This window comes from Salmo trutta, chromosome 16 (genome assembly GCF_901001165.1).
Source record: "Salmo trutta chromosome 16, fSalTru1.1, whole genome shotgun sequence".
NCBI lineage: Eukaryota > Metazoa > Chordata > Actinopteri > Salmoniformes > Salmonidae > Salmo > Salmo trutta.
The window spans coordinates 5587615-5613629 of NC_042972.1; the positions used below are offsets into that span (position 1 = coordinate 5587615).

Sequence of the window (26015 nt, forward strand, 5' to 3'; positions counted from 1 at the left end):
CCCTGCCAACCTACACCTACTGGCCCTGCCAACCTAATGGCCCTGCCAACCTACTGGCCCTGCCAACCTACTGGCCCTGCCAACCTACTGGCCCTGCCAACCTACACCTACTGGCCCTGCCAACCTACACCTACTGGCCCTGCCAACCTACACCTACTGGCCCTGCCAACCTAATGGCCCTGCCAACCTACTGGCCCTGCCAACCTAATGGCCCTGCCAACCTACTGGCCCTGCCAACCTACACCTACTGGCCCTGCCAACCTACACCTACTGGCCCTGCCAACCTACACCTACTGGCCCTGCCAACCTACACCTACTGGCCCTGCCAACCTACACCTACTGGCCCTGCCAACCTACTGGCCCTGCCAACCTACACCTACTGGCCCTGCCAACCTACTGGCCCTGCCAACCTACACCTACTGGCCCTGCCAACCTACTGGCCCTGCCAACCTACACCTAATGGCCCTGCCAACCTACACCGAATGGCCCTGCCAACCTGCACCTACTGGCCCTGCCAACCTAATGGCCCTGCCAACCTAATGGCCCTGCCAACCTGCACCTACTGGCCCTGCCAACCTAATGGCCCTGCCAACCTACACCTAATGGCCCTGCCAACCTAATGGCCCTGCCAACCTAATGGCCCTTCCAACCTAATGGCCCTGCCAACCTACACCTAATGGCCCTGCCAACCTAATGGCCCTGCCAACCTACACCTAATGGCCCTGCCAACCTACACCTACTGGCCCTGCCAACCTGCACCTACTGGCCCTGCCAACCTAATGGCCCTGCCAACCTACACCTAATGGCCCTGCCAACCTACACCTAATGGCCCTGCCAACCTAATGGCCCTGCCAACCTACTGGCCCTGCCAACCTAATGGCCCTGCCAACCTACACCTAATGGCCCTGCCAACCTACACCTAATGGCCCTGCCAACCTACTGGCCCTGCCAACCTACACCTAAACTATATTTAAACGTATTTTACACGTATAATAACAGATGTTGAGTTAAGATGATATTAAATCACCTGATGGGTGACAATTTTGTCAATTGTCAGATTGACACTGATGAACAACACAGCAAGGAAGGGAACTGTTTTCTAATGAACCTGTTATTTTTTCAATTGTGCAGATTGGCTCTGTTTCAAAATACAACTTTTTCCTATAATCACCATTTTTTGGGGGCTATATTCTTACTGTGTTTTGACTTGTAGGGCAGGATAGTATGAGTGTAATGTCTGCTAAATTAACACCTTCATTTCATTGGCATGGCACAGCCATATAGCCTTGGATCAGCACAGATAAATACAACTCAAAACATGCTATTGTCTTCTTTTGAAATAAATTGTCTTGATAATATGATTTTTATTGATTTTTTTTATTTTTTATTAATGTAATTTCTTTGGGATTGTGTATATTACAGTACATGGATTTACTAGACTGCCGGCTCCTGGTGCAAATCAACACCGGGCATATTCTACTGTTAAATATGCATATATTTTCATGACCATCGTGGCACATTGAGGTAGAAATACATTAACGATATGCATTAACAATAAGCCTGTGGAATAAAAGACAGATGGAACTTCTAACAACCCATATCCAGCCATAGCTTGCTGTAGTTGTTCACCATTGTCTCTTAAATGAAGAGTTCAGGTGCTGGACGTGCACGTGCAGATTCAGGCCTTCTAGAGTTAGCAGCAGACGGACGACCGATATCCACCGTTTGTGGTACGGATGACGCCTGAGCTGGAATGTGAAGCTAACTGAAGCTGGCTAGTTTTATGAGAAGCCTGACTAGATCTAGCTTGCTTCATAGCATATCCCTCTGGTGTCTGGTAGAGTCTGTATTTGAATTTTAAATCTCGTTTTGTTGTGTGTGTGTTTCTCTCTCCGTAGACATCAAAGACTCCCTCATGCAGGCTCTGGCCAGTTACGTGTGTTACCCACAATCCCTCAGAGCCGTGGAGAGAATCCCAGAGGAACAGTGAGTACTGTGTGTATTGTAGTGCGTGCGTTTTGTATGTGTTTATACGCTACTTTTGGTCTTGTGAACATACCAAAAATAGACACCAAATAGCCTCTTTGCTCTATGCCAATAATTTCTCTCACATGCATCAGGTATGTCTTGCAAGCTGTGTTCTATGTGAAAGCATCACCGAGACTCGTATGTGAAAGCGTCACCGAGTCTCGTATGTGAAAGCATCGCCGAGACTCGTATGTGAAAGCATCACCGAGACTCGTATGTGAAAGAGTTTGTTTGTCTCCTAGACGTGTGTCCATGATGAGAAACCTGCTGGCCCCTTATGAACAGAGGCCCTGGGCTCAGACCAACTGGATCCTGGTACGACTGTGGAGGGTACGTACCCTGTCCTTGGTTCTCCTCTATCAGCACCGTGCCCTCTGCCATCTTCTGGTTTAGCTTCTCAGTGCACAAGTTCACAATTGTCCCACCATGGGTTCTGTTGCAGGGCTGTGGGTCTGGGTTCTCGTTCTCTCTCTCTCTTGTCCCTGACCTCTTGTGTATTGTCCTCATTAACCCCAGCCTCACCATAGTTTCTGTTCTCTTACAGGGTTGTGGGTTTGGGTACAGGTACACACGGCTGCCTCATCTGCTCAAAACCAAACCAGAGGATACCAACCTTCCCAGTCTGCAGAGTAAGTTTCCTCCTCTTCCCTCTTCTCTGTCCTCCCACTTCTCTCTCCTCACTGTCCTCTCCTTTCCCACTTTCTCCTCTACCTCTAATAACCTCCTCACTCTCCCTACTTCTCTCTCTCCTCATCTCCCTTCATCCTCCCTCCCTCCCCCTACTTCCCTTTCTCTCCTCTCCCTCCCTCTCTCCCTACTCTCTCTCTCTTCCTCTCCCTACTTCTCTCTCTCTCACCACTATACTATAGAGATATTCCTTCACATACTCTTGTCTGTCTTCTCTTGTCTGTCTGCTGTTCTATTGTCTATCCATACTCCACTGTCTCTGTCCCTCAGTCCACTCACATCTTTGTAATAAATCCAACGTTGGGGCTAATTAGCCAAGTGGTCTATTTTGTAGTGTTCCCATAAATAGTCCTTTCCTCTTATGTTTTATAATTCCTATTTTTATGAAACCCATCTTGTTTTTGTTTACTGATCTTTCAGTGTGTTTGTGTGCAAGTCTGAGTTAGATGGAGAGGAAAAGCAACATTTAAAAAAAAAAAATAGTAATATTTCCCTGTGAGGTCATTAGTAGTGAGCCGTGTTCAGAGACAGTGTTCAGAGACAGGAAGTGTGTATTTATAGTGCCGGAGGTATGTAAAGTGAATAAGGTCCAGGGGAAATCGGTCCTCTTCCTCATTCCTCTTCACTGTGTAGTTGGTATACTCTTCATCAGCGTCTTTACTGGGCCTCTGTTACACCTGGCATGTAACTGTCGTGACTGATCAGTGGGGTCTATCAGTTCAGATTGCTTGTTTTTGAATACAGGCGTTTTGTATAGTCATACTGTCATCTGTTTAAAGGACAGTATATCAGCCTGAGTCCCAGTCTGTTTGTGTCATCATGCCAACTTCTTGTCACTCATTGACATTCCATTACCAAACATTGGCGTGACAATGACGGCAATGTAGTTGCTTAAGAACACAAACCGTTCCGGTACTGGGCTAAACCGTTCCTGGACCGGGCTCACAGTATATGGAGTGGTACAGATATTCTGTGTTCTGTCATTCTTTAGGCGTTAGTAGTCCACAGTAAATGGGGTATTTCTGTCCAACAAAATCCATTTGCTTTCACATACAGGCATCAAACTTGCAGACCCAAGTAGAGAAACACATTTTTTTGTAGCAACAATAGCATAGACTTAGTCATTACATATTCTTTAAATGTTCTCCTTCTATCAATGTGCATGGAGTTTAAGCTACCCCGGTATACTATGAGGTCCCATAAAGTTCAAAGTGAAAAACAACCACGATGCTGGTTGACATGTTGTGAGATTGTGTTTGTATTTACTTTGCTCTGATTTAAAACTGATAAACTATGACTGTGTTCCAAATGGCATCCTATTCCATCCTAGGGGCCCTTGACAAAAGTAGTACACTAAATAGGGGAATAGGGTACCATTTGGGAACCCTAATTACAACAGTCAGTGTGTGTGTGTGTGTGTGTGTGTGTGTGTGTGTACTCAAGCTCTTCTGAACCAATTTGTGCTACCCAGCATGCAGTGGGTAGAAAGGATAGAGCCATAAAGTTAATCCTCAATATAACACAATTTATACTTTGACATGGGTGCGTCTCTGGCCACTTTAAATAAATGGATTTAATAAAAGTATCACTAGTCACTTAAAATAACGCCACTTTAATAATGTTTACATATCCTACATTACTCATCTCATATGTATATACTGTATTCTATACCATCTACTGCGTCTTGCCTATGCCGCACAGCCATCGCTCATCCATATATTTATATGTACATATTCTTATTCACCCCTTTAGATTTGTGTGTATGAGGTAGTCATTGTGAATTTGTTAGATTACTTCTAACAGGCTGACCACACCCCTCGCGTTTCGTGCGCGAGCATTGCAAAATAAATGTAGAAATCTGTTATTCAATTATTCCACCCACACTGCTCACGCACGTCAACGAGCGTCTGCGTTGCCAAGGGCTAAAATAGAAATCAGTTCTATTTCTGACGCAGATTGCGCTGCAAGTCCTGCCTCTCCCATCTCCTCATTGGTTTATAGAAGCAGGTACCCACGTGCCATCTCCTCATTGGTTATACCCACGTGGGTGACTGAAAGATGAACAAGGTCAGTGGTGGTAATGCACCTAATTTATGAAAGTTGCCAATCGCAATATAAAGTCAAGAGAAGAAAAAGCCTGGAAGGAAGAGAGACGACTAGAAATGATTCGGTTGACCGTTTTATGTGTGGATTAATTGTCGGAGTAGAGGACCTTGTGCATTTCAGGTAAAATAACAACTCAATGTTTATGTCACAGGACAAATTAGCTAGCAACAGCAACCTAGATAAGAGCGTCTGCTAAATGACTTAAATGTAAATGTAGCTAAATAGGACAAATTAGCTAGCACGTGCAAGCTAACTAGTTAAAATGCCATAAATGTTTAATGCTTTTCGACCTGTCCCCAAATTAATATAATTAGTTCAGAGTTTGTTTTGATATTTCAACCTGCGTGTCCTGATCACGTTTGGTGTGAGGGGACAAAATACATTTCTGCACGGTGGCGCATGCGCGCAGCCGGTTTGGGTTCTGTGTTAGATATTACTGTACGGTCGGAACTAGAAGCACAAGCATTTCGCTAAACTCGCATTAACATCTGCAAACCATGTGTATGTGACCAGTAACATTTGATTTGATTAGTGCATTAAAAATCCCTTTTTAAAGTAGGAAATTCCAAACCTACACTATATATGCCTTTACAGTAAATACTTTACACTGGGTATACCTGGACATGAGGAAGAGCCGGCAGCGCTGTAGTGTTGAAGAAAACATAAGATGAATTAACACTCTCAACAGATTGTGTTTTCTCTTCTGAAGGGAAGTTGATGGAGAAAATACACTGACTGTTTTTAGATGTTTAAACATTGTTTCCTGCTTCAAATAGAGTGGGCTTTCCCTGGCCCTCTCCATGTAGGCCTAATGCTACTTGAAAATACAGTTTGTTTCAAGCTTCAATCAGGAAAATTACCCTTGGCTGGTTTCTTTTTTAAATGTAAAATATTTGTAATTGAACCTTTTTATTTAACTAGGCAAGTCAGTTAAGAACACATTCTTATTTACAATGACGGCCTACCGGGGAATAGTGGGACAGATTTTTACCTTGTCGGTTTGGGGATTCGATCCTGCAACCTTTGGGTAACTGGCCCAACACTCTAACCACTAGGCTACCTGCCTCACCTACCTGCCATTTCTGTATGGTATTGCCTGGAATGGTTGTCCAGGTGGATCTCTGGGAGGACCTTACTGGGTTACTAAAGGCTAATGATTGTTACTGGGTAAATGTTAAATATATATGGGTAAATGTTAAATATATATGGGTATATGTTAAATATATATGTTTGTGTGAGATTTTAAAAAGGTGCTGGCATCTAAAGCTAATGTGTAGCTGGCACCAGTAGCTAATGTGACCTTGTATAGATTCTCTGTCAGCAAGAGCAATGACACAGTTCTTCATTTTTTTTTTTTGTATAGCTTTGGTCAAATAAAAACATTAGTGTCAAAGGCACTTAAATTCAACTCCAGACACTAGTTATCCTATATCTTGATGTGACATTCTGACGTTGAAGAATCGGGATCAAATAGAAACAGAGTTGTAAGCCATTGTTGCCGAAGCCTAAATGTTATAAATGGTAAATTTACAAAGTCATTGATGCCCTTCACCTTTCATGTGACAAGTTGATGGGTGGTGGGGGGGTGGGGGGGTTCTCCCCCCTCTCAGCTAGTTTTTCTCTTTCTTGTCCAATCTGTCCATCTTTGGTTCTTTTTTTTTTCTTCTTTTCTTCTGTTCTTCATGCTAATATTGTTTTTGTTTCATCTGACTCATTTGCATGGCTTACAGGAGATTTATCCATTGCTAGTTTCCAAAGTAAGTTTGTTCCTTTTTGTTTTACCATCACTAAGTTATTGATTTATTTTGCTCATTAGTGATCCCCTTCAACCCCAGTCTGTAGCAGTTATAATTGTATTCCATCCAATCCTACCCTTGTATTTATTTAGATTATCATGAGATTGTAGTTGGTCCCATCCATATCCCTGTATTTGATCCTGTTCGTTTTCCTGTGCACTGTTCCTTCACTGTGTGTGTGTGTGTGTGTGCTCCTTCAGTCCCAGACCTGCCTGTGTGTGTGTGCTCCTTCAGTCCCAGACCTGCGTGTGTGTGTGTATGTGTGCTCCTTCAGACCTGCCTGTGTGTGTGTGTGCTCCTTCAGTCCCAGACCTGCCTGTGTGTGTGTGTGTGTGTGTGTGTGCTCCTTCAGTCCCAGACCTGCCTGTGTGTGTGTGTGTGTGTGTGCTCCTTCAGTCCCAGACCTGTGTGTGTGTGTGTGTGTGTGTGTGTGTGTGTGTGTGTGTGTGTGTGTGTGTGCCTCTTGTCTGTTATCCTAATGAGTCTCTGGTAGTCTGTCGGTTTACACAATGAAGACTCATGTTTCTTAATATGAGAGGAAAAACAGCCACAGTACAGACAATGTTGAACAAAAACACCTCACAAGCAGAATACTATCTGTTAGCCTAATATAATGAGTAGTACAGAGGAAACAGCCACAGTACAGACAATGTTGAACAAAAACACCATCACAAGCAGAATATCTGTTAGCCTAATATAATGAGTAGTACAGAGGAAACGGCCACAGTACAGACAATGTTGAACAAAAACACCATCACAAGCAGAATACTATCTTTTAACCTAATATAATGAGTAGTACAGTTCAACACTTCATGTTGTCTTTTGTGCTCCTGTCTGTCCGTTAGCCTAATGAGTAGAACAGGGGAAAAATAGAAAAATAAACAACATGAATTTGAAGTACAAAAGCACCAGAGTAATGGATTCTGAGAGGGGGAGGACAAAGGAAAAATACGAAAATCTACTGTCTACATCTTTGTTTTAAAGTGACTAGCTACCCGGCCACTCGATTTGCATATTGCCTAACTTTATAATTTATTTTAATTGGGAATTACTGACGCTTTCCGAGCCGTATATGACAAGGCCCCAGAGCGAGAGAGACTTGGAACTGAGTCCCAAATGTTCCACTATTCCCTATAGGGTGCGATTTGGGACGCAGCTTAATGAGGATGCTTGGGTTGATAGGCCCCTGTGAAACAATCTGTTGGTATTTGTTTCATTAGTCTGTTGTTGATATAGTCCCAAAAATGTTTTGCATGTCAGAAATCAAGTTTTCAAGATGTTTCACTTTAAAAGTACAGAAATACAGTTCCTTTTTTGGCATCATAACGACTTTCTGTATTTTGAAAATTATCTATCTTAACTTGATTACTGACATACTAGACATTTCGTTTTTTTGGGGAAGGACCGTGTGTGTGTGTGTGTGTGTGTGTGTGTGTGTGTGTGTGTGTGTGTGTGTGTGTGTGTGTGTGTGTGTGTGTGTGTGTGTGTGTGTGTGTGTGTGTGTGTGTGTGTGTGTGTGTGTGTGTGTGTGTGTGTGTGTGTGTGTGTGTGTGTGTGTGTTCTTTATCTCATATTAGTAGTGATGGTGCAGAGAGAAAGGTCCTAGTTATCAGTTGTCCAGTCAGAAGTGACAGATGAAATTCACAGTAAAGATTTCCTACTATTGGACAGGACTGGTTTAAATGTGGCTGTACATGCTGTGATATTAATGCCCTTATGTATAGAATACAGAGAGCCCTCACAACATTGACTCTGGAAAATGACAGGACGTCAGCCACTACTGCCACTTTTATACAGGATATGACCTCATCCTCCCTGTCCCCATCTGTATAGTCTACCATTCTGATCATCTTCTGCTCATCTGTCATTCCAGTGTTTAATTGCTAAATTGTAATTATTTATCCACTATGGCCTATTTATTGCCGTACCTCCCTTTACCTTATTTGCACATACTGTATATAGACTTTTTTTCCTGTTGTGTTATTGACTGTATGTTTGTTTATTCCATGTGTAACTCTGTGATGTTGTATGTGTCGAACTGCTTTGCTTTATCTTGGCCAGGTCGCAGATGTAAATGAGAACTTGTTCTCAACTGGCCTACCTGGTTAAATAAAGGTTAAATTATATATCAAAGCCTCTGGCTGTGGAGGGAAACATGTATCTATGGCTGTGGAGGGAAACATGTATCTATGGCTGTGGAGGGAAACATGTATCTATGGCTGTGGAGGGAAACATGTATCTGTGGCAGTGGAGGGAAACATGTATCTATGGCAGTGGAGGGAAACATGTATCTATGGCAGTGGAGGGAAAATTGTATCTATGGCTGTGGAGGAAACATCATGTATCTGTGTGGATGACAGTGATGGGCGGAGGGAAACATCATGTATCTGTGTGGATGACAGTGATGGGCGGAGGGAAACATCATGTATCTGTGTGGATGACAGTGATGGGCGGAGGGAAACATCGTGTGGATGACAGTGATGAGCGGAGGGAAACATCATGTATCTGTGTGGATGACAGTGAGAAACATCATGTATCTGTGTGGATGACAGTGATGGGCGGAGGGAAACATCATGTATCTGTGTGGATGACAGTGATGGGCGGAGGGAAACATCGTGTGGATGACAGTGATGGGCGGAGGGAAACATCGTGTGGATGACAGTGATGGGCGGAGGGAAACATCGTGTGGATGACAGTGATGGGTGGCCTGGAGGAGGTGTGAAGTCAACGTTTGTAATGAGAGAGGAAAGGAGAGATTTGGGCAGGGTAATATAACATACTGTCCATCCATCAATCCCTTATCCAATCTCCCTAGACAGTCCCTGGGTGGGTGACGAGAGGAGGGAGGAGACACCAGGCAGAATAATAGAACATTACACTCCATCAGCTAGATGGGAGCCAGAGGAGAATCTCTTCATCCATACAGTACATCTCCTTCACACTGCTGTCCTCTATCTGTCCTATAACTCTCCTGCTGCCCAGTACATCTCCTTCACACTGCTGTCCTCTATCTGTCCTGTAACTCTCCCCTGCTGCCCAGTACATCTCCTTCACACTGCTGTCCTCTATCTGTCCTGTAACTCTCCCCTGCTGCCCAGTACATCTCCTGGCTAGTCTGTCTGTCCTGTAACTCTCCCTGCTGCCCAGTACATCTCCTGGCTAGTCTCTGTCTGTCCTGTAACTCTCCCCTGCTGCCCAGTACATCTCCTGGCTAGTCTCGGTCTGTCCTGTAACTCTCCCTGCTGCCCAGTACATCTCCTGGCTAGTTTCTGTCTGTCCTGTAACTCTCCCCTGCTGCCCAGTACATCTCCTGGCTAGTCTGTCTGTCCTGTAACTCTCCCCTGCTGCCCAGTACATCTCCTGGCTAGTCTCTGTAGGCCAGTGGGCTCAGTGTGCAGCCACACAGTGTACAGCATATTATTATGTGAAGTTAATTAAATCTAAAGGTTATCTCTCTCCTTAAAGAGCGACAACACTGTCCTGCTCAATGATTGGTTGGTACGCTTGACGAGGTTTATTGAGAATCCCTTGTCCTCCAAGAGCGACGTTACAATGTTGTTGCCATGTGGGATGTGGATTTTTCTCTCGGTCACTCTCTCCCTCTATGTGATGAGTTGTTACATTTACAGCCTATCCTCTACAGTACAGGGAAGGAGGGGATGAGAGGTCCTCTACAGTACAGGGAAGGAGGGGATGAGAGGTCCTCTACAGTGGAGGGGATGAGAGGTCCTCTACAGTGGAGGGAAGGAGGGGATGAGAGGTCCTCTACAGTGCAGGGAAGGAGGGGATGAGAGGTCCTCTACAGTGGAGGGAAGGAGGGGATGAGAGGTCCTCTACAGTGCAGGGGAGGAGGGGATGAGAGGTCCTCTACAGTGGAGGGAAGGAGGGGATGAGAGGTCCTCTACAGTGGAGGGAAGGAGGGGATGAGAGGTCCTCTACAGTACAGGGAAGGAGGGGATGAGAGGTCCTCTACAGTGGAGGGGATGAGAGGTCCTCTACAGTGGAGGGAAGGAGGGGATGAGAGGTCCTCTACAGTGCAGGGAAGGAGGGGATGAGAGGTCCTCTACAGTGGAGGGAAGGAGGGGATGAGAGGTCCTCTACAGTGCAGGGGAGGAGGGGATGAGAGGTCCTCTACAGTGGAGGGAAGGAGGGGATGAGAGGTCCTCTACAGTGGAGGGAAGGAGGGGATGAGAGGTCCTCTACAGTACAGGGAAGGAGGGGATGAGAGGTCCTCTACAGTACAGGGAAGGAGGGGATGAGAGGTCCTCTACAGTGGAGGGGAGGAGGGGATGAGAGGTCCTCTACAGTGGAGGGAAGGAGGGGATGAGAGGTCCTCTACAGTGGAGGGAAGGAGGGGATGAGAGGTCCTCTACAGTGCAGGGAAGGAGGGGATGAGAGGTCCTCTACAGTGGAGGGAAGGAGGGGATGAGAGGTCCTCTACAGTGCAGGGGAGGAGGGGATGAGAGGTCCTCTACAGTGGAGGGAAGGAGGGGATGAGAGGTCCTCTACAGTGGAGGGAAGGAGGGGATGAGAGGTCCTCTACAGTACAGGGAAGGAGGGGATGAGAGGTCCTCTACAGTGGAGGGGATGAGAGGTCCTCTACAGTGGAGGGAAGGAGGGGATGAGAGGTCCTCTACAGTGGAGGGAAGGAGGGGATGAGAGGTCCTCTACAGTGGAGGGGAGGAGGGGATGAGAGGTCCTCTACAGTGGAGGGAAGGAGGGGATGAGAGGTCCTCTACAGTACAGGGGATGAGGGGATGAGAGGTCCTCTACAGTGGAGGGAAGGAGGGGATGAGAGGTCCTCTACAGTGGAGGGAAGGAGGGGATGAGAGGTCCTCTACAGTGGAGGGGATGAGAGGTCCTCTACAGTGGAGGGGAGGAGGGGATGAGAGGTCCTCTACAGTGGAGGGAAGGAGGGGATGAGAGGTCCTCTACAGTGGAGGGGAGGAGGGGATGAGAGGTCCTCTACAGTGGAGGGGATGAGAGGTCCTCTACAGTACAGGGAAGGAGGGGATGAGAGGTCCTCTACAGTGGAGGGAAGGAGGGGATGAGAGGTCCTCTACAGTGGAGGGAAGGAGGGGATGAGAGGTCCTCTACAGTGGAGGGAAGGAGGGGATGAGAGGTCCTCTACAGTGGAGGGGAGGAGGGGATGAGAGGTCCTCTACAGTGGAGGGAAGGAGGGGATGAGAGGTCCTCTACAGTACAGGGGAGGAGGGGATGAGAGGTCCCTCCCTCTTTCTTTCATCCTCTGAGGAGCACAATACCCTGGAGATGGCTGTAGTAATTGATGATAGCTCTACTACTGTGTGGTGGAGATGGCTGTAGTAATTGATGATAGCTCTAGTACTGTGTGGAGGAGGAGATGGCTGTAGTAATTGATGATAGCTCTAGTACTGTGTGGAGGAGGAGATGGCTGTAGTAATTGATGATAGCTCTAGTACTGTGTGGAGGAGGAGATGGCTGTAGTAATTGATGATAGCTCTAGTACTGTGTGGATGAGGAGATGGCTGTAGTAATTGATGATAGCTCTAGTACTGTGTGGAGGAGGAGATGGCTGTAGTAATTGATGATAGCTCTACTACTGTGTGGTGGAGATGGCTGTAGTAATTGATGATAGCTCTAGTACTGTGTGGAGGAGGAGATGGCTGTAGTAATTGATGATAGCTCTAGTACTGTGTGGAGGAGGAGATGGCTGTAGTAATTGATGATAGCTCTAGTACTGTGTGGAGGAGATGGCTATAGTAATTGATGATAGCTCTACTACTGTGTGGTGGAGATGGCTGTAGTAATTGATGATAGCTCTAGTACTGTGTGGAGGAGATGGCTGTAGTAATTGATGATAGCTCTAGTACTGTGTGGATGAGGAGATGGCTGTAGTAATTGATGATAGCTCTAGTACTGTGTGGATGAGGAGATGGCTGTAGTAATTGATGATAGCTCTAGTACTGTGTGGATGAGGAGATGGCTGTAGTAATTGATGATAGCTCTAGTGCTGTGTGGATGAGGAGATGGCTGTAGTAATTGATGATAGCTCTAGTACTGTGTGGATGAGGAGATGGCTGTAGTAATTGATGATAGCTCTAGTACTGTGTGGAGGAGATGGCTGAATGGATGTTGTCTCAAAAAATTGCTTCTGGGAAACAGAGCTGTCGGGAGGCAAAAGGGCATAGCCGAAATACAATTATTAAAGCTGTCTCCAAGGTATTGTACAGGGCATAGCCGAAATATAAATGCTATTTGTTTTCTTTCATACTTGTACCACCAGACATCTAGCGAGCATGTTACTTTGGCTTTATCGCCTGGTAATTGTAATGGACGATGTCTATGCTTTTACAAACCTGTTTGTTACAAGTTTATACAGTACTATTAGAAGTACTATTCTCAAGACCTGAATTCAAGTATAGTTCGTTTTCTATTGAATGTAGATAAACAGATGCTGACGAGGTGGGAGTTTATAACAGCTTATGTTGAATTGAAGAACGGGCACATCCTGCTTCAGCTTCTGGCACGTCCTGCTTCAGCTTCTGGCACGTCCTGCTTCAGCTTCTGGCACGTCCTGCTTCAGCTTCTGGCACGTCCTGCTTCAGCTTCTGGCACGTCCTGCTTCAGCTTCTGGCACGTCCTGCTTCAGCTTCTGGCACGTCCTGCTTCAGCTTCTGGCACGTCCTGCTTCAGCTTCTGGCACGTCCTGCTTCAGCTTCTGGCACGTCCTGCTTCAGCTTCTGGCACGTCCTGCTTCAGCCTCTGACACGTCCTGCTGCAGCCTCTGACACGTCCTGCTGCAGCCTCTGACACGTCCTGCTGCAGCCTCTGACACGTCCTGCTTCAGGCTCTGACACGTCCTGCTGCAGCCTCTGACACGTCCTGCTTCAGGCTCTGACACGTCCTGCTTCAGCCACAGCCTCGGGCACATCCTGCTGCAACCACATCCTGCTGCAGCCACAGCTTCGGGCACATCCTGCTGCAGCCACAGCTTCGGGCACATCCTGCTGCAGCCACAGCTTCGGGCACATCCTGCTGCAGCCACAGCCTCGGGCACATCCTGCTGCAGCCACAGCTTCGGGCACATCCTGCTTCAGCACCTGGCACGTCCTGCAGGGCACATCCTGCTTCAGCCTCCTGCTTCAGCCTCGGACACGTCCTGCGTCACCCATTGTGGTCCAGTGCATCTCGTTATCCAATCTGAATAGAACGTGTCATGATGTAAAATCTGTTATGGTTAGTATGTCATTAGTATCATGCAGGGATATGTGTGTCTTTGATCAGTCTATTCTGTGTACTGTCATATCAACCCCCACTCTGCACAGCGCCATGCTATTAGTTACAGTTAGGGCTGTATAATCTGCTGCTGGGACTTGTGAATAAAACTGATTAAAAACAGAGAAGACAAACACTTATTTAAAAAAAATGTTTAGTATCAAAACGTTTTGCCATGGTGTTCCGTACCAAATACCAAAGGGTCTTTGGCCCAACTGAAAGTGGTCCTGGTGTGAAACCTGCCGTATTCTCTCCTCTAATTGGTTGTGTGACAGTATTCTCCTCTCTGATTGGTCGTTACAGAGCCGTGCCCATCCCTCCTGCTGCAGAGACACATGGCGGAGCTGCTCTCTCTGGATAAAGACATGGCCGCCTCCTTCCTCAATTCTGTTCTCAACCAGCTCAACTGGGCCTTTTCAGAGTTTATAGGCATGATCCAGGAGGTAAGCATAGAATTCACTCCCTGCTAGGGCTGACCCCAATTACAATTAGTCGACTGGTCGATTGTTTAGTCGATAGGCTTTTGGTTGACCAAGCTTCTTTTTTTTTTTGTCAAATATATATTTATTTTTTAATGGCACACGAGACACCATCATCTCAGTGAACTAATCATCTCAGTGAACTAATCATCTCAGTGAACTAATCATCTCAGTGAACTCATCATCTCAGTGAACTCATCTCAGTGAACTCATCATCTCAGTGAACTCATCATCTCAGTGAACTCAGTGAACTAATCATCTGTGAACTAATCATCTCAGTGAACTAATCACCTCAGTGAACTCAGTGAACTAATCATCTCAGTGAACTAATCATCTCAGTGAACTAATCATCTCAGTGAACTCAGTGAACTAATCACCTCAGTGAACTCAGTGAACTAATCATCTCAGTGAACTAATCATCTGTGAACTAATCATCTCAGTGAACTAATCATCTCAGTGAACTAATCATCTCAGTGAACTAATCATCTCAGTGAACTCAGTGAACTAATCATCTCAGTGAACTAATCATCTCAGTGAACTAATCATCTCAGTGAACTAATCATCTCAGTGAACTAATCATCTCAGTGAATTAATCATCTCAGTTAACTAATCATCTCAGTGAACTAATCATCTCAGTGAACTAATCATCTCAGTGAACTAATCATCTCAGTGAACTAATCATCTCAGTGAACTAATCATCTGTGAACTAATCATCTCAGTGAACTAATCATCTCAGTGAACTAATCACCTCAGTGAACTCAGTGAACTAATCATCTCAGTGAACTAATCATCTCAGTGAACTAATCATCTCAGTGAACTAATCATCTCAGTGAATTAATCATCTCAGTTAACTAATCATCTCAGGGAACTAATCATCTCAGTGAACTAATCATCTCAGTGAACTAATCATCTCAGTGAACTCAGTGAACTAATCATCTCAGTGAACTCAGTGAACTAATCATCTCAGTGAACTAATCATCTGTGAACTAATCATCTCAGTGAACTAATCATCTCAGTGAACTAATCATCTCAGTGAACTAATCACCTCAGTGAACTCAGTGAACTAATCATCTCAGTGAACTAATCATCTCAGTGAACTAATCATCTCAGTGAACTAATCATCTCAGTGAACTCAGTGAACTAATCACCTCAGTGAACTCAGTGAACTAATCATCTCAGTGAACTAATCATCTCAGTGAACTAATCATCTCAGTGAACTAATCATCTCAGTGAACTAATCATCTCAGTGAACTAATCATCTCAGTGAACTCAGTGAACTAATCATCTCAGTGAACTAATCATCTCATTGAACTAATCATCTCAGTGAACTAATCATCTCAGTGAACTAATCATCTCAGTGAACTAATCATCTCAGTGAACTAATCATCTCAGTGAACTAATCATCTCAGTGAACTAATCCATTGCGGAGGCCGTGTGGAGGGCACAGACTAAGGAGAAGGAGAGTTTGGTTAAAATGCACAATGCAAGTCTCTCCTGCCAATTTGTGCACATTCATTGTTTAACAACTTTGTTGTGTGAATTGTTTACCTTGATTGTTAGTGTCTATCAATTCCCCGTTACATGCATCACCAGTAGTAGCCTACATTTACTGTTAATTCCTATCATTTCTCATCTACAATGTTTGTTAGGTTATGGTAATTTATGTTAATGCATTCAATTTATTATTATTATTATAGTCTTTTACTGTTTTCCTTGTCAGAATGGGTACTTTTGCAGAGCGGACAACCTATGCTACACAAGTTTTGGTTGATTTCATTCTATTTACGAGTTTCGTCAATTTAGTCATAGACTTTTGTTTGGAGCGCTCCTGTCAATGTTGAATAAGGATGCACATGCATAGAAGTAGTCCTATTGGCTACCAGGCCTGTGTGCAAATGTAGTCATATGAATGTGCCCATTTGGGGATCTGATAGTATTTCTGATTGGCTTAACACACCACCATTAATGACCTGTGGAGATTCTCAATGTAATGTTTTCTTCACCTCAAACAACAAGCAAACACAGTCTGTATTTACATCTGTTGAGAATGACAATAGTTCCTCAATGTACTGTACCAGTCAAACGTTTGGAGCACACCTACTCATTCAAAGGGTTTTTCTTTATTTTTACTATTTTCTACATTGTAGAATAATAGTGAAGACATCAAAACTATGAAATAAAACACATGGAATCATGTAGTAACCAAGAAAGTGTTAAACATATCAAAATATATTTTATATTTGAGATTCTTCAAAGTAGCCACACTTTGCCTTGATGACAGCTTTGCACATGCTTGGCATTCTCTCAACCAGCTTCATGAGGTAGTTACTTGGAATGTATTTCAATTAACAGGTGTGCCTTGTTAATTTGTGGAAATGTTGGATTATCTTTTGGAAAATATTTCCAGCTCTCTCCCTTTTTTTTTTGATAACCACTCATCGTGAAAGGGAACCATGTCATGCTGTGATCCAGTGGAAACGTCAAATAGGCCTACCTGATGAGCTCGTATCCCAAATAGGCCTATTTGATGAGCTCTTATCCCTTGTGTAAAATAGCCTCCAGCTTTGTCTGTCCCGAGCTCACTGGCATGGAGAAACTCTGAGATCCCAGAGTATTTTATACAATGTTGCAAGTTTGCTAGAGCAAGCTTGGGCTGGACCCAAGTTGATAGTTTATACAGTATTTGAAGTTTGTTGCAGACAGGCCATGCGTAGCTCCCAGTGTCTGGTGGAAAGCAGACTGAACCAGGTTTTCATCTAGGATTGTTCCTGTGCTTAGCTCCATTACGTTTCTTTTTTTATCCTGATAAACTCCCCAGTCCTTAACGAATACAAACATACCCATAACCTGATGCAGCCACCACTATGCTTGAAAATATGGAGAGTGGTACTCGGTAATGTATTTGATTTGCCCCAAACGTAACACTTTGTATTCAGGACAAAAAGTGAATTGCTTTGCCCCATTTAGTTTTTTCAGTATTACTTTAGTTCCTTGTTTCAAACAGGATGCATATTTTGGAATATTTTTAACATACGTAGTTCCACTTTGACATTATGGTGTATTGTGTGTAGGCCATTAATTAAAAAATGTATCCGTTTTAAATTCAGGCTTTATCAAAATGATTACCATATATTTGTGTGTTTTTGAGGCCAAAATCAAATAATTTGTACACATTGTTTCTGATACTCCCCAAGTGTTCTAAAATAGCTAATCAAATAGCTAGATAGTAATAACAGACAATTTTAATGTGTTAGGGTAGTAGATGTCATTTAGAAAGCCTGCTGTAAAGTACCTTATTTATCTCCCCTTCAGATTCAGCAGGCAGCTGAACGTCCTGAGCGTAACTTTGTGGACACAAGGCAGCTGAAGGTGTGCGCTACGTGTTTCGACCTTTCCGTCAGCCTGCTGCGGGTCCTAGAGATGACAGTCACCCTGGTCCCACAGATCTTCCTCGACTGGACACGCCCCTCCGCTGAACTGCTGCTCAGACGATTGGCTCAGGTGAGACGGTGTAGGATTTAGTTTTGTTGGTTAAGTGATTGGTTGGTTGAATGATTTGTGGATTGATTAACTGTTTGTTTTGGGGGGTATAAGAGGACGTTGTCTCCACAGCTCATAAGGTAAATATTTCACAGTTTGAAAGGGAAGAGTATAATGCTGACCAAGGCCAACGTCCAGAAACGCTCCCTACCCTCCAACCCGTATTACTTCGCACACCTGAAAGGACTTGGCCTTTGTCTCTAACAGCTGAATAAAGTGTACACCTGAGAACTTACTGGAGTGAAATGACATGGAAACAGAATGTTATGTAGTCAGCCATCTTATTATTCTCTGGTCCCGAACACAGAAGGCAGTGATTTTAAATAATAAAAAATAAAAAAATTATTTCACCTTTATTTAACCAGGTAGGCCAGTTGATAACAAGTTCTCATTTACAACTGCGACCTGGTCAAGATAAAGCAAAGCAGTGCGACAAAAACAACACCACAGAGGTACACATTAACAAACGTAGAGACAATACTACAATAGAAAACTAATGTAAAATGTGTGCAAATGTAGAAGAGTAGGGAGGTAAGGCAAATAATCGGCCATAGAGGCGAAATAATTACAATTTAGCATTAACACTGGAGTGACGGATGTGCAGATGATGATGTGCAAGTAGAGATACTGGGGTGCAAAAGAGCAAGCGGGTAAATAACAATATGGGGATGAGGTAGTTGGATGGGCTATTTACAGATGGGCTGTGTACAGGTACAATGATCGGTAAGCTGCTCTGACAGCTGATGCTTAAGGTTAGAGAGGGAGATATAAGGCTTCAGTGATTTTTGCAATTCACATTGGAAGGTTACAGCTCCTGTAGCCGTGCCGAATTCATTAACCCCCCCCCCCCCCCTATCGCCGATATCCGCGGCCCTGTGAAAATCTAATTAGCATAATACAAAAATCCCCATCAAAATCTGTCAGTTTAAGCTAGAGATATGTTTTTTTTTTTGCAATCCAAGTCTCAATCCACCGCATCCGTCTATCACACTTCCGCGTCTGCGTTGAAAAGTGGCTGAGCTAGAGTGTGTTTTGTCAGACCATGAGACATCCTGAAAATCCGTCTTCTCACTAAATCGTCTGTATGGTTTGAGCTATACATTAATGTGACCCCTCTGTGGAAAGGTGAGTGTCTCACCAACACGGACATGTTGGTTGTTCTGCTCAAGGAAAAAAATGAATGGAAGTATATATGGAGGTAGTTTAGTGCCAAAAATAAGGGGTTAAATACATAAACAAAACAAACAAAATGTTCCTGATCTTTCTTATATATCTCGGATATAGTATACTACTGCTATAGTGTGTGTATATATATATATATGTGTTTCTATTGGCTAATAGCAGTAAGGACTATCTGTTATTCAATGTGTTTCTATAGGCTAATAGCAGTAAGGACTATCTGTTATTCAATGTGTTTCTATGGGCTAATAGCAGTAATCTGTTATTCAATGTGTTTCTATGGGCTAATAGCAGTAATCTGTTATTCAATGTGTTTCTATTGGCTAATAGCAGTAAGGACTATCTGTTATTCAATGTGTTTCTATGGGCTAATAGCAGTAAGGACTATCTGTTATTCAATGTGTTTCTATGGGCTAATAGCAGTAATCTGTTATTCAATGTGTTTCTATTGGCTAATAGCAGTAATCTGTTATTCAATGTGTTTCTATTGGCTAATAGCAGTAAGGACTATCTGTTATTCAATGTGTTTCTATTGGCTAATAGCAGTAAGGACTATCTGTTATTCAATGTGTTTCTATGGGCTAATAGCAGTAAGGACTATCTGTTATTCAATGTGTTTCTATTGGCTAATAGCAGTAATCTGTTATTCAATGTGTTTCTATGGGCTAATAGCAGTAAGGACTATCTGTTATTCAATGTGTTTCTATTGGCTAATAGCAGTAATCTGTTATTCAATGTGTTTCTATGGGCTAATAGCAGTAAGGACTATCTGTTATTCAATGTGTTTCTATGGGCTAATAGCAGTAAGGACTATCTGTTATTCAATGTGTTTCTATGGGCTAATAGCAGTAAACTGTTATTCAATGTGTTTCTATGGGCTAATAGCAGTAAGGACTATCTGTTATTCAATGTGTTTCTATGGGCTAATAGCAGTAAGGACTATCTGTTATTCAATGTGTTTCTATGGGCTAATAGCAGTAATCTGTTATTCAATGTGTTTCTATGGGCTAATAGCAGTAAGGACTATCTGTTATTCCATGTAGTGAATCTGTTATTCAATGCGTTTGTATTGGCTAATAGCAGTAGGACCAAATGCATTGTTTCATTAAATGTTTTAATCTTTTTCTTGATGTTTCAAGGCGTTTTCAAATTCCAAATCAAATAGCTAAATGAGCCATGGTATGACCTTATTAAAACAATTCCATATGTCGGCTTAGACAGTAGAGGGTTACCTAGATAGTCGGGTAAACAAAAAAGTGTTCTGCTGGATGTTCGCTGCTGTTCATCGTGTGTACACACACACACACACACACACACACACACACACACACACACATCATCAACAGACACCCGTTCTGTTCTCTAATGAACGTTAACGGGTAATAGTGTTGAATTAATTAGGACGTTTTGAGAGGAAGTTTTGAAATGTGCTGCCGTCTTTTCATTATCACTCATCATCATCATCATCATCGGCTCTCCTTCAATGCCATGTTGTCTTCATGCAATACAAGGTGTTTGTGTTCCTGTGTGTATGAGTGCAAGTCCCACGTGAACACTCTCTCTCTCCAGCTTGGTTGTAATCAGCAGCTAATTGAAACTAACGCCTGGTACAGCATGTTCTCTCTGTCTCGCACTCTCTGCAATACAAGGAGAGAGAGTGTGTGTGTGTGTGTGTGTGTGTGTTCCCATGTGCAAGTCTAATGTGAACACTGTCTCCAGCTTGGTTGGAATCAGCAGCTAATTGAACTAACCCCATGGAACCGTATGTTCTCTCTCCTCTCTGATTTAAGATGAGCTTTATTAGCATGAATGACAAAGCCACTGTTTCTGAAGAGAAGCGAGATACTAACAATAACAGTAAAAAAAAAAAATAAGTTACACTTTATATTAAGTTGACCCTATTACTATGTAATAACTGTTAAAATAGTAATTGCGTAGGTCTTACTGTCTCTCTCTCTCTCTCTCTCTCTCTCTCTCTCATGGCAGTCGGGTTGTTGTGGAATCCGTTATTACACATTCACTTCCTGAAGGTTATTCCACATGTGTAACTACTGGTGTTATTAGACATTAACTTCCTGAAGGTTATTCCACTTGTGTGGAACTACTGGTGTTATTACACGTTCTGTAGTTCCACTATGTAACTAATGTTTTGTAATTACACATTTTAAAATCACTGTATTAATAATTTAAACCAACATATGAGGTTGTTCCATGTACAGTTGAAGTCGGACGTTTACATACACTTAAGTTGGAGTCATTGACACTCGTTTTTCAACCACTCCACAAATTTCTTGTTAACAAACTATAGTTTTGGAAAGTCGGTTAGGACATCTACTTTGTCCATGACACAAGTCATTTTTCCAGCAATTGTTTACAGACAGATTATTTCACGTATAATTCACTGTATCACAATTCCAGTGGGTCAGAAGTTTACATACACTAAGTTGACTGTGCCTTTTAAACAGCTTGGAAAATTCCAGAAAATGATGTCATGGCTTTAGAATCTTCTGATAGGCTAATTGACATCATTTGAGTCATTTGGAGGTATACCAGTGAATGTATTTCAAGGCCTACCTTCAAACTCAGTGCCTCTTTGCTTGACATCATGGGAAAATCAATAGAAATCAGCCAAGACCTCAGAAAATAAATTGTAGACCTCCACAAGTCTGGTTCATCCTTGGGAGCAATTTCCAAACACCTGAAGGAACCACGTTCATCTGTACATACAATAGAATGCAAGTATAAACACCATGGGACCACGCAGCTGTCATACCGCTCAGGAAGGAGACGCGTTCTGTCTCCTAGAGATGAACGTGCTTTGGTGTGAAAAGTGAAAATCAATCCCAGAACAACAGCAAAGGACCTTGTGAAGATGCTGGAGTAAACAGGTACAAAAGTATCTATACCCACAGTAAAACAAGTCCTATATCGACATAACCTGAAAGGCTGCTCAGCAAGGAAGAAGTCACTGCTCCAAAACCGCCATAATAAAGCCAGACTACAGTTTGCAACTGCACATGGAGACAAAGATTGTACTTTTTGTTGAGATGTCCTCTGGTCTGATGAAACAAAAATAGAACTGTTTGACCATAATGACCATCGTTATGTTTGGAGGAAAAAGGGGGAGGCTTGCAAGCCGAAGAACACCATCCCAACCGTGAAGCACGGGGGTGGCAGCATCATGTTGTGGGGGTGCTTTGTTGCAGGAGGGACTGGTGCACTTCACAAAATATATGGCATCATGAGGACGGACATTTATGTGGATATATTGAAGCAACATCTCAAGACATCAGTCAGGATGTTTCAGCTTAATCGCAAATGGGTCTTCCAAATGGACAATGACCACAAGCATACTGCCAAAGTTGTAGCAAAATGGCTTAAGGACAACAAAGTCAAGGCATTGGAGTGGCCATCACAAAGCCCTGACCTCAATCCTATAGAACATTTGTGGGCAGAACTGAAAATACGTTTGCGAGCAAGGAAGCCTACAAACCTGACTCAGTTACACCAGCTCTGTCAGGAGGAATGGGCCAAAATTTACCCAACTTATTGTTGGAAGCTTGTGGAAGGCTACTCGAAATGTTTGTCCCAAGTTAAACAATTTAAAAGGCAATGCTACCGAATACTAAATTGAGTGTATGTAAACTTCTGACCCACTGGAAATGTGATAAAAGAAATAAAAGCTGAAATTAATCACTCTACTATTATTCTGACATTTCACATTCTTAAAAAGAAGTGGTGATCCTAACTGACCTAAAACAGGGAATTTTTACTAGGATTAAATGTCAGGAATTGTGAAAAACTGAGTTAAAATGTATTTGGCTAAGGTGTATGTAAACTTCTGACTTCAACTGTAACTGCATGGTGCCACTACCATTAAATCCACATGTATGTTACAACAAGGTTAATAAATAGGCTAGGACCAGGTAATGCCAGGGTTAATAAATAGGCTAGGACCAGGTAACGCCAGGGTTAATAAATAGCCTAGGACCAGGTAACGCCAGGGTTAATAAATAGGCTAGGACCTGGTAACGCCAGGGTTAATAAATAGGCTAGGACCTGGTAACGCCAGGGTTAATAAATAGTCTAGGACCAGGTAACGCCAGGGTTAATAAATAGCCTAGGACCAGGTAACGCCAGGGTTAATAAATAGGCTAGGACCTGGTAACGCCAGGGTTAATAAATAGGCGAGGACCAGGTAACGCCAGGGTTAATAAATAGGCGAGGACCAGGTAACGCCAGGGTTAATAAATAGGCTAGGACCAGGTAACGCCAGGGTTAATAAATAGGCTAGGACCAGGTAACGCCAGGGTTAATAAATAGGCTAGGACCAGGTAACGCCAGGGTTAATAAATAGGCTAGGACCAGGTAACGCCAGGGTTAATAAATAGGCTAGGACCAGGTAACGCCAGGGTTAATAAATAGGCTAGGACCTGGTAACGCCAGGGTTAATAAATAGCCTAGGACCTGGTAACGTCAGGTTCAATACCGGTCTCCTGAGTGGAGCAGCGGTGTAAGGCACTGCATCTCAGTGCTTGAGGTGTCACTATAGACCCTCTGGTTTGATTACAGGCTGTTTCACAACCGGCCGTGATTGGGAGTCCCATAGGGCGGCGCGGAATTGGGCCGGGTTTGGCCAGAGTAGGCCGTCATTGTTCTTCACCGACTTTCCTAGTTAAATAAAGGTGAAATAAAAAATATACTAATATTAACGTCTACTCATTTTCTATTTTGTTTTTTTCCATGCTATGACCTGGCTCAAAGGCTATACCGAATCAAGTGTAATGTAAGAACGATTTTGTTTCATAGGATATACTTTATCATGCAAATACCCAGGAGCAAGCAACTTAATGTAAAGTGAAACCCATTAGGGTACACCCTTTATAATTACCTACCCATTAGGGTACACCCTTTATAATTACCTACCCATTAGGGTACACCCTTTATAATTACCTACCCATTAGGGTACACCCTTTATAATTACCTACCCATTAGGGTACACCCTTTATAATTACCTACCCATTAGGGTACACCCTTTATAATTACCTACCCATTAGGGTACACCCTTTATAATTACCTACCCATTAGGGTACACCCTTTGTCGACAAAAGGCTAACGAGGAGAAATTAGGAGACAGGAGGACATTTACGAGCGACCCTTTTAGTTTCATTGTACTTTGTTACGTTGTAAAGTAATCTAACAACCAACTATGTAACTACAATGCTACAAGGGATATACATGTGTTTACAATGTACTTACCCAGGAGCAACTTAATGTAAAGTGATTATTTTTATGACTTTGTAGTTACCATGTAACAAACTTAGCAGACACTAGGCTAACCCGGAGAAATAAGGAGACAGGATAGTCTTTCAGTTTGACATTACTTTAAAAACCCCTGTCGTGAAAAATTCTTTATTAAGTGAGAGACTTTGTTATTTCTTCAAATAATCAATATTTATTGTCGATTTTATATATTTCTTTGCAATAATGAAGCCTTGTCAACGACCACCCCATCGGTGATCGTTGAGAGCCCAACATTACAGAGGAATCATGGGTCTTATATAGCTGCCACTAAACATGCTTAGTCATGGCTGGTTCCACCCCTCCCCAGCAGCTCGGGGCATCACACAGGCTGTCTTGGGTTCATCTTGTGAGTTACGTGCTGTTGTTTCTCAGACGCAAAGATGATTAGAGACAAAGATGTTCTACTCCTCCAGGCTATCTCGGGTCACAAACACCAAGTCATTCTATGGAATGCAGGCTGTAGGTTTTATCACCAAGCCATTACAAATCAATTGCTAGCACCCAAGCCCCAGAAGCCCAACTCAGTCACACTCACAAAGATGAGAGTACTCATCAAAGCTATTCGATGCATAATCAGTATAATATCAATCTTGTAATTTTTCTACCATATCCCCATATCCCTGTAGCTCAGTTGGTAGAGCATGGTGTTTGCAACACCAGGGTTGTGGGTTCGATTCCCACGGGGGGCCAGCACAGGAAAAAAATAAAAAATTGTATGAAATGTATGTATTCACTACTGTAAGTCGCTCTGGATAAGAGCGTCTGCTAAATGACTAAAATGTAATGTAAAATGTACTGGTGCGTCATTCTAAGTAACATAATACACAAATCCCAATTCTATCAGTTTAAGCTAGAGATAAACGTTGTTTTTTTTTGCGTTGGATCCACCACATCTGCTGATGTCGCAGTTCTGCACCTGCGGTTGAAGCAGTGTTTGTTAGACTTATTCTAAAAATATATTTAAATTGTTTTTTTCCCCCCCCTCATCAATCTACACACAATACTCCATATCACATTTACATCAGTATTCAGACCCTTTACTCAGTACTTTGTTGAAGCACCTTTTGGCAGCGATAACAGCATCAAGGCTTCTTGGGTATGACGCTACAAGCTTGGAACACCTGTATTTAGGGAGTTTCTCCCATTCTTCTCTGCAGATCCTCTCAAGGTCTGTCAGGTTGGATGGGGAGCGTTGCTGCACAGCTATCTTCAGATCTCTCCAGAGATGTTCGATCCAGGTCAAGTCTGGTCTCTGACTGCACCACTCAAGGACATTCAGAGACTTGTCCCGAAGCCACTCCTGCGTTGTCTTGGAAGGTGAATCTTCGCCCCAGTCTGAGAACCTGCTCCAGAGCACTCAGGACTTCATCAATGATCTCTGTACTTTTCTCTGTTAATATTTCCCTCGATCTTGACTAGTCTCACAGTCCCTGCCGCTGAAAAACATCCCCACAGCATGATGCTGTCACCACCATGCTTCACTGTAGGGATGGTGCCAGGTTTCCTCCAGACGTGACGCTTGGCATTCAGACCTAATTTTTGTTTCATCAGACCAAAGAGTATTGTTCTTCCATCTCCACAGAGGAACTCTGGAGCTCTGTCAGAGTGACCATCAGGTTCTTGGTCACCTCACTGACAA

At 43.3% G+C, this 26015-nt stretch overlaps 1 protein-coding gene across 2 annotated transcripts in view; it reads left to right on the forward strand.

Moving 5' to 3' along the window:
- Positions 1-26015, forward strand: part of rnf123 (ring finger protein 123) — a 257414-nt gene that overhangs the window by 90555 nt on the left and 140844 nt on the right. For both annotated transcript variants that reach the window (XM_029692856.1, XM_029692857.1), the window contains exons 28-32: positions 1899-1986; positions 2271-2358; positions 2573-2657; positions 14178-14317; positions 17666-17854. In XM_029692856.1, coding sequence (XP_029548716.1) covers positions 1899-1986; positions 2271-2358; positions 2573-2657; positions 14178-14317; positions 17666-17854 — 590 coding nt within the window. The remainder of the gene's footprint in view (positions 1-1898; positions 1987-2270; positions 2359-2572; positions 2658-14177; positions 14318-17665; positions 17855-26015) is intronic.